The sequence below is a fragment of the Amborella trichopoda genome, chromosome 8 (genome assembly GCF_054954075.1).
Source record: "Amborella trichopoda isolate Santa Cruz 75 chromosome 8, AtrichopodaSantaCruz75HAP2 v2.0, whole genome shotgun sequence".
Lineage (NCBI taxonomy): Eukaryota > Viridiplantae > Streptophyta > Magnoliopsida > Amborellales > Amborellaceae > Amborella > Amborella trichopoda.
In genome coordinates, this window is record NC_142343.1 from 16,560,905 (window position 1) to 16,569,980 (window position 9,076).

The 9,076-nt window shown below is 37.3% G+C and overlaps 1 protein-coding gene across 2 annotated transcripts; it reads left to right on the forward strand.

The window, feature by feature from the left end:
• Positions 1 to 3,295: 3,295 nt before the first annotated feature.
• Positions 3,296 to 8,773, forward strand: LOC18440481 (chalcone--flavanone isomerase). Of its 2 annotated transcripts, none has more exons than XM_006850622.4 (4): positions 3,296 to 3,446; positions 3,815 to 3,973; positions 6,027 to 6,250; positions 8,374 to 8,773. In XM_006850622.4, exons 1-4 carry the CDS (start codon positions 3,341 to 3,343, stop codon positions 8,590 to 8,592), a joined length of 708 nt encoding a protein of 235 aa, XP_006850685.2. In that variant the 5' UTR covers positions 3,296 to 3,340; the 3' UTR covers positions 8,593 to 8,773. The 2 variants fall into 2 exon arrangements, with proteins under 2 accessions (XP_006850685.2, XP_011625653.2); XM_011627351.3 differs by having other exon boundaries at positions 3,296 to 3,413.
• Positions 8,774 to 9,076: the final 303 nt, after the last annotated feature.

Sequence of the window (9,076 nt, forward strand, 5' to 3'; positions counted from 1 at the left end):
TCAAAACATGGCGCCCTCAAAAAGAGATCTCGGGTTGTTTTTTTTTTTTCTCGTGCACAGATCTAGCTCGAAATGTCCGACAATGAGCACCAAACTGTTTATGATGTAAATCGGAGATATCTTCAAAGGAAGATCCTTCAGATCCGTATTAGAAACTAAGTTTAAAAGTGATCAAGAGTGAGAAATATCAAATTCTGATATGAGACCAGATATATTAAAAAACGATTTGATCCGCTCTCAGATCAGTGGTAGAGTCAGCATCAATCCAAAAAGCACGAAAGATTGAAAATTCATAATTCTAACAAAATAAATGAAAAATAAGAGAAAAAGAGATCATGAGGAAAATACCTGACAGTTGGCCCGGGACACCCAAAGCTTCAAGGCCTTGCCCGTATTAGAACCACGGCTGTGTACGTATGTCATCTGTTGTTCTCTATTCAAGCTTGATTAAACCTTGGCTTGGTTGAACTAGAGTTTTGCTGATCTAGGCTAAAAGTTGATTTCAAGAGAGTTGGGTTTTAAGGTTAGGTTGGGTTGGGATTTAAGGTTGTTTCTCTAGATCTAAGGTTGCGCTCTAGCTCTCTCTGGTTTCTTAACTCATACGTTCTCTCATTTTTCCAGTTCTTTCTCTCTCTCGCTAACCACATAAGAGTCTCCTTCGTTAAAATGATCTCAAGAATATGTTAAGGCCCAAAAACGCATGAAATGATAACCTTTTTAAAAACAACCAAATCTGCCAGTTGAAATTCAATTTTGGGGGTCAAAGGGGCCAGGTAAATTTGACCAAAATTAACAGTTTTTATTTTGGGATGATTCACGTATTTTTGTGATATTGCTTGAAAAAAATCAAGTAAAAATAAGTGGTTTTGCAATTTTATTTGATTTATTACTAAAATAATGGTCATGTAGGATTCTAGATCACAGGTTAGGAATCACGAACTATGATGGTCTATGGTTTGGGGGTTTGCTGGAATAGTGTGGTCCTAAAGGTTCAGAAATATCACAGTATTTACCAATTTCAAAATGGGGTTGCCAGCACACTTATTTTAAAAAAAAAGTACCTAAGCCTTTCCAAACCCTTTCTTATGTACAACAACTTAAAGAAAATTAATAGAGATACTTGTAAAGAGAGAATGACTTCACCTTACTCTTCCTTGTTCTTCTTAATTCATTTGTTTCCTTTTAAAACACCTTTTAAGGGGGTTCAAATAGGGAAAGAAAAAAAAAATAAAAATTAGGCCCTTTTTTTTGTAAATATTTTAAAAACACATTTTTTTTTTTAACAGAAGAATGGGTAATATACGCTCCTACCCATTTTAGAAATGATTAGTGGTTTTTTGAATTTTTTAACAGAAGAATGGGTAATATACGCTCCTACCCATTTTAGAAATGATTAGTGGTTTTTTGAATTTTTTAACAGAAGAATGGGTAATATACGCTCCTACCCATTTTAGAAATGATTAGTGGTTTTTTGAATGCGTCAATGGGAATGGAAACCAAGGCCTAAAGCTTGGATAGTACGACCTTAAGAGTTATTCGTATCATTAATCTAGTGTAAGTGAAATTAATCGGACCCAAAACCTAACTTTTGGCATTTCTTCCATTCGCTCCCTCAGTTAAATTTTAATCTAATTGTACTTTGCATTTAATTTTTTGAGGTAATAAACTCTTGGACCATGTATCCAACCTAAAGTTAATTTTAAACATAAGTTATCGTGTTCTTTGATGGTCATATCCAAATTTGTAACAATTCAAATTTTTTTTTTTTAAAAAATGATCTGGTGATCGTTAAGTGGTCCCTAAAATTTAAGTAAACGAAAATTGTTTCATGTGGGCTTGATCCCATTTCTACAATATGCAGTTCTAAAGGATAAAGATGGATGCAAATAGGTGATCCATATAAAAAGTTCTTAATAGAGTTATTATTTCAAAATTTTAAAATTTATTTATTTTTTGATATTTATAATCTCCATGTTAGAGATTATATTTCCTTAAAATCCATCTAAAAAAATATATATTTTAAGAAGCGCGCCTCATTTCTACGTAGAAGTAAATAAACATCCTGCCAAAGGAGAGGGAGAGGATGGGCGAGTAGAATGGCAAAGCGCCAGGCGAGCCTATGGCCAATGCCGGCCCACACCGGGTCAATGGGGCCCTTGCCCAGTCCCAACCATAGCAGTTTCTAAGCTAGGCCATGTCAAGCTCACTAGAACCAATAAAAAAAAAAAAAAAAAAATTTCAGCCCAACCACACCTCTGTTGGGCTCCTACCTGACCCTGACCTTGACCCTGACCCTAACCCTGACCCTAACCTCGACCTCGACCGTACTTGTCATTCAGGCAATGTTTAGTATGGAAAATTACAAACCCACCCCCCCCCCCCCCCCCCCCCCCCCCCCCCCTTCCTCTTCCTATATTTTATTCACTCAACTTATCCCTATCTGACTTTTCTCTCTCATCTTTTTCCCTTCCACAAATTATCTTCCCAAAAACCCCCCAACCCAAAAACAAAAGTAAAAAAAGGTCTAAAATACTTTTTTGTCTTCATACCCCTTCTCTACGCATCCGAAGTTTTTCCACGCGTTCTGGCACTATAGAAACACGCTTCGGCACACAAGCTTTTGGGGCCAGAGCCCTCCGGCAGTCAGATCAGCACCTTCGACAATAAGCCACTTCGATCCGGAGGTTTAGTACGTTGCTTCCGCGATACATTCTGTGCTTCGACGATATCTACATGCGCTCTGACAAATACTCTTTTGGAGCACATCGCTTCGGCGGTGTGGCAGCGCGCTCCGGCATTGTTTGATCTTGCTCCGGCAGTGGCTATTGCAATCCGACAGTCATTTCAAAGCAGTTCGCTGTTGTTGTTCTTTGCTCAGGCAATAAACAACTTAAGACCGCCAATTGAATTTTTATTGTACGACAAGGATATTTTTGTCTAAAAAATTACAACTCTTAGCTTTGGGGGGTTTTTGCAAAAAAATTATTGAGAGGAAAAAAGTGTGAGACAAAATTTGAGTAGGGTAAGTTGAACGAATAGTGTGTTCTTGGAAGATTTTTGTAATTTTCCCCATTTTAGTCACCTAAGCTTCAATGGCACCACGTTGCCTACCCCTTTCTCACGAGGTCGCTACCTAACCGTCAAAATGCCCATGGTTAATGCCTCAATTGCCCAAAACACCCCCACATAAGCCTGACTTTCTGGATTTTCTCAACCAGAGAGGGCTTCATTAAAGAAGAGGAGAAGGTGTCCTAGAAACACTATAAAATAGCTCAGCGCTCTCAGTGGCCTTTTCATTGAACATTGACATAAGAGTTACAAAAGCTTTGATAGGCAAGAAATGGCGACTGTGTCCCCCGTCTCCGAATTGCGGGTTGAAGGTTACTCATTTCCGCCGGCCGTGAAACCACCAGGTTCCTCACAATCTCTCTTTCTCGCCGCTGCAGGTTTGTGTTTTGGCTTGATATCTTGCCCTCTTGTTTATGTACAATCACTTTGTCTAAGATAGACCAGAGAGGATTGGCGAGTCTGGGTCGACTCGCCGAGTCTATAATTAACTGACCAAGGATTGAATTGGTTATAAATTATTTACATTTTAATCAATTGAACATACCCCTGAATTGGGAGATGTTCCCGGCTCCGTGTTCTGCGGGGCTGGAGTGAACTGAGCCGGAAATCATAAAATAGGTCGTTGTTTGAGTTGCAGCTGCTTTTGATCTTGTACAATGTAGGGTTGATAATGGATCTGCAATGCCTTTTGATTATTTTGTTCTGGCTGTTTAAAGATTAGCTGTGTTTTCTGTTGATGATGAAGGGGTGAGGGGGTTGGAGATACAGGGAAAATTCATCAAGTTTACTGCGATTGGTGTGTACTTGGAAACTGATGCAATTCCCCATCTTGCTCTCAAATGGAAGGGAAAATCGGCAGCGGAACTTGCAAATTCCGACCAATTTTACTCCGATGTTATCAAATGTATGTCACAAAAACTTTATCCACTACCAAATGTATGCCAAAAGGTCACAAGGACTATTTATCATTTATTGGATGGTGTGAGTAATTCGGCGCAAAAATCAAAATAAAATTTCTCAAACTATGTGATACACGATTAGCATAGAAGGCTAAAGATGATCATGATGTCTACGCATTAAAATGAATAATTTTGTAGAATATAATCAACTTTATATATCCTTGAGAAACTACATGTGGTCATGAGTTATCGGATTGGAGAGGGATGAAGTAGTGAGATAGTCACCGGATTAAGGATCCGATCATTGTTAATCTACATTTGTCATTTCTCTTGTGATCGTGAGGAACATTGTATGGTTTATCATTTTATATTTAGGAAATTGTATATTATGACATTATTTATCTTTAGTATAAAAAAGTCACGATTAATTCTAACCGATATCCAATCGGACGACTTAAACTTAGAATTTTTTTTTTTTTTTTTTTTTTTTTTTTTTTTTTTTGGGCTTTGAGTTTAGTATTAAGTGCATTTATAACTATATGATTTGAAATTTGATGGAGAAGAATGGTTTTGACTTGTACGAAAAGTAACTGGTATTTTTGTATAGTTTTGGAATATTTAGGGGTTAATATCGTAATCCTAACTTTTTCTATTCCTAAAACCGATGTGTAAACAATAATCATCTGGTCAGCATCGCCCACTAAAATCATGTAGAATTATTGAGAGTAGTGAGGCTTGCTAGGCAGTAATTTCTTGCCCCGGCGGGTCCTCTCATACTCTTTCTTGATCTACAATGGCAATGGCTATTGCTGATGCTGACTACCGGGCAGTAGTATCTCTATAGCAGCATTTTAAAACGTGATATCGGCCTAGTCAGCAACAAGTCCCGCTTCAAAAACCAGAAGAATCGGATGATTTTGGGGTTGTCCATAACAAAATTACCAATCCACCTGTTCCTATTTGAATTAGCATTTTTTAAAATATTGTTCCATACAAAATATCAGTCCACTTTTTCTTAAAGTGCAGGGGATGCATTTTGCAAAGGGATCGTATAGCATTGTGCTCGTTGGCCTGGCCCAATCAGACTGGCCCGACAAAACTAGGGCCTTGGCATAAAATGTGGCCTGAGCCAATATGGCAAAAGGACAAGGTCAGTCGAGCCTGGGCCAGGGCCGCGACAATACGGTTGCCGTTTGGCCTGACCAACCCTTTTTTCTCCTTATTTTAACTTTCTTCTGTCTACTTCTACCATGCTTGGCCAAGCCTGGCCGCGACAAGGCCAATACTAGGCATCTTCAGCCAACACTGGGTAAGGCTGGGCTTGGGCTTGGGCTTGGGCTTGGGCTAGCTCTATATGGACTCATAGTTGGCACAATCTGTCCTAGGTTCAGCACATTACCACCCCAACAATAATGTCAACAAATTTTTAAAACCCTAATCGGTGGGGTATATCGTTCACCTACTAACCCATTTCGGATTGCTAGATTAGTGATCAAAAGCGGGTTTGAATTGGTCTTAATCAGGGATCTAGAAAAATCTTAGGCAATAAATAAAATAAAATAAAATTACAATAGGGCTTATTAGGTTGTTATTTTGTTGGGACTTAAAGAACATTAAATAAGTATTCCCGTAAGATCTGTACCATTTTTAGAGTTTTGAATTTCATTGTCGGTGTTGGAAATTTATTTTAGAGCTGAAAATTTTCGTTGCTGAAAGTTCTTTTTGGACAAGGATTTGAGGTGAGGCTTTCTTTTGTTTTCATAAAGCCTAGGCCATAGAGAATCCTCATCCTATATATAATGACTTCTATAGTACAAGAATTAACAATCCATACGAATGAGTTGCAATTTGTCTTACAAGAAGATACCTAATCTAACAATTTATTATTTATCTTGATATAAAGATGGTCATAATTATCCGTAGCAGCGAAATGATAATATTTGTGGGGTACATGAACTCAAAATTAAAGAAAGATACAATTAAAGTTTTGTAAAATTGCCTAATTTGTCACTGTGGTGTACATAGTAGTCTTACGGTATACAATCTATATATGTGTAGGTCCATTCGAAAAATTTACAAGGATTACAACTATATTACCCTTGACCGGTGAGCAATATTCAGAAAAGGTGGCAGAGAATTCTGTTGCAGGCTTGAAAGTGGCCGGAATATTTGGGGAAGAAGAGGCCGCGGCCGTTGACAAATTCAAAGAAGTCTTCAAGGGCCTTAACTTCCCTCCCTCTTCCTCCATCCTCTTCACTTACTCCACCTCAGGCTCATTAACGGTAACCACCCTTCCCTATACCTACCCAATAAAAGATACTTAAATTTTATGTGGCTTTCTATTGAAATTTGCTGGTGTTTTAGCATTTTTGGTGTTTATTTTTTATTTTTATTTCTTTATATGTTTACTATTTTTTTTTTTTTTTATGAAACAAAAGATGATGTAGATAGAAATGCGATGCGAGCTCTTCCTCCGCCCTCCCCCCGTCTCCCCCTGTTTTTAAAGTAAAATTGGCAAGAAAAAGTTTAAAACAAGGCCAATGCTTTAAAGAAAAAGTAAGGCCTTATCTCAAAACTCATCCAAAATTATAGTTTCGTATCAAAAAAATTCTAAATCGATCATCTCGACCTTGACCATTGTGGTTGTGAAAGAAAATTAGGATCTTAAGCCATAAAAATAATTACGGTATTTAATGCCTAGGCCTTATAGAAATTACATTCCAAAATAAGGTGAGGGTTTTTTTTTTTTTTTTTGTTCGTAATGCTTAGGCCTTATAGAAACTGCATCCCAAAATAAAAAAGTGACCATCAGATGCAGGTGAGTTTTCGAGGGTAACAAAGAGATGTATATAGGTAGTTCGGCTGACCAGATGCCATGCATGGAAGATCACTCCAAAACCGTAAGGCATTACTTTATCCCAACGACTTACCATGAAATAAAATTTGACTTGGAGCTCAATAAAAGCTCACAAGAACTTTCCCTCTGATTCACCCATTTGAATGACAATAAATCCAGGGCCTTAAGAGCTCAATTATTATTTTTTGGCTATTGTTTACTGTGAATCAAATATGACTTATGCATTTCCACAGAAAATTAGATTTCCCCTATGATTTATTGGGTGCTGGACTATTAATTTCCCATATATGAAAGTGGAAGGATGAAAATGCTTTTGAAATGTGCCGTTTTTTTGCTTTTCTTTATTTTCTATTATTGGGTGCTCTCCTTTTTCTTATCAGATTCCTATAATTATATTCTTTTAAATGCTTAAGCGGAAAACATATTTTACTCCTTATGCATGTGAACAATGGATTATACGCGGTATAAAAAATGCAGTGTTACGGCGATACTCAAGCCTGTACGGACAGTAAGCCCCAGAAAAATGTAAGAAATATAAAAATGTGAAAAATAAAATAAAAAAGTAGTACAAGTAAATCCAAACCAAAAATGACTTTAAAATGCATGAATAAGCTTACGCAAGCGGTAGAATAATGGATTTAAAAAAAACTGATTTATGTTTGGGCATTTTAAAAGAATGAAATTGTCTACAAAGAAACTATTTATTTTTGTAGATAGATGTCACAATCATGAAAATATCAAAATGGGTGGTTGATTATGGAAAGAAATACTAACAAATCTTTACCAAAAGCATCAAAATCATATACAAAAAATTTATACACCATTCCCATATTTTTTTTGTAATTTTTGAGATTCCTTTTTGAATTTTTAGGTACAACTCGGGACAACCTAGCCTTGCCTATAGGGTGAGTCCAGAGTAACTCTGCTGAATCCCCTAAGAATGCAAAATGTAAGTTTCGAAGAATTCAAATAGTTTGCCACGTCCTTCCCGACGGTTTGATTTTGTCAAGGATAGTTCAGATTTGTTGGTACAGAGTATGACACTATTTGATGGATCTAGTGTTCGAGAACCATCCTCTACTACCCCTTGTTGACATCCAAATAGATCAGTGTTTAGCACAGAGTACTTTCCAACAAAACAATAACTGGTTTTTGGGTGCTTGTAGTTCAGCTTCTAACCGTCTAGTGCTAATCTTCTCTGGCTCCGCCTAGCGAAGCTTTCTCCTCTACATAGGTGAGAGAGGATGCCGGGGTAGGCCTGATTTATTGTGCGGAACAGTAATTTGAGATGGAAATTGCCCTCAAAGTCGGTCCTCAGCTGAGCTGAGTTAGATCAGCAATTCTTATTTCGCTCTCCTGATTTGGCACTGTCTGATAAAAGAGAAGTTAATAAAACATAAATAAAAAAAGAAACTGAAGAATCAGATCAAATCTTGGATTCCTCAACCCTTTCCGAACCCGAGCTGAGTGTGTGATGTCCAGTTTTTTTTTCAAATATGCTTCTTTTGTTTCTAACAGATGATTTAAAAGCATAGTGCTTCTTTTCAGATTGGAATCTCCAACGACGGATCGTCCCCTGAGGACGGGATCACAGTGATAGACAACAAAGGCCTTGCTGAAACGATACTGGAGTCGATCATCGGGAAACATGGGGTTTCACCAGAGGCAAAGAAATGTCTTGCAGAGCGCATCTCTCAGCTCTTGAGCAATCACTCAATCCCAACGCCTAAGCTACCAGTGGACCAAAACAATATTATTCCAGTCTAATGTGATACCGTGGGATCAAGTTTGGATCGCAGGTTCTTTGTTTAAATTAGATTTGGAGTGCCCTTATCATGCAAACAATTTGATGTGTTTATGTAAAGCTGAGAAGTTTTCAGCGAGATTGTTCGACTCATGTCAGTCTTGATTTTCAAAGGTTTTAGGGTCTGAGACAAATTTTAAATCACTGGAAACATCTTTCGACCCTAGATTTATGATTTTTTTTTTTTTTGGATAATTCACTAGGGAGAGAAGGTCCCCCTATCTGATTTTTTTTTAATAATAAAAAACAAATACACTTAATAAATTTTAAACAGTGGAATCTGAGAAAGCTATAGCTTTTTTGACAAATAAATCAGCCATCATATTGGCCTCACAATTGATATGTGAAGTTAGAGCTACAAAAATAATATGCATATGATGATCTTTGAATAATTGAAATGAATGGTTGGAAAGGTCTCTAAGGCAAGATGCCACATCACGATGTCGT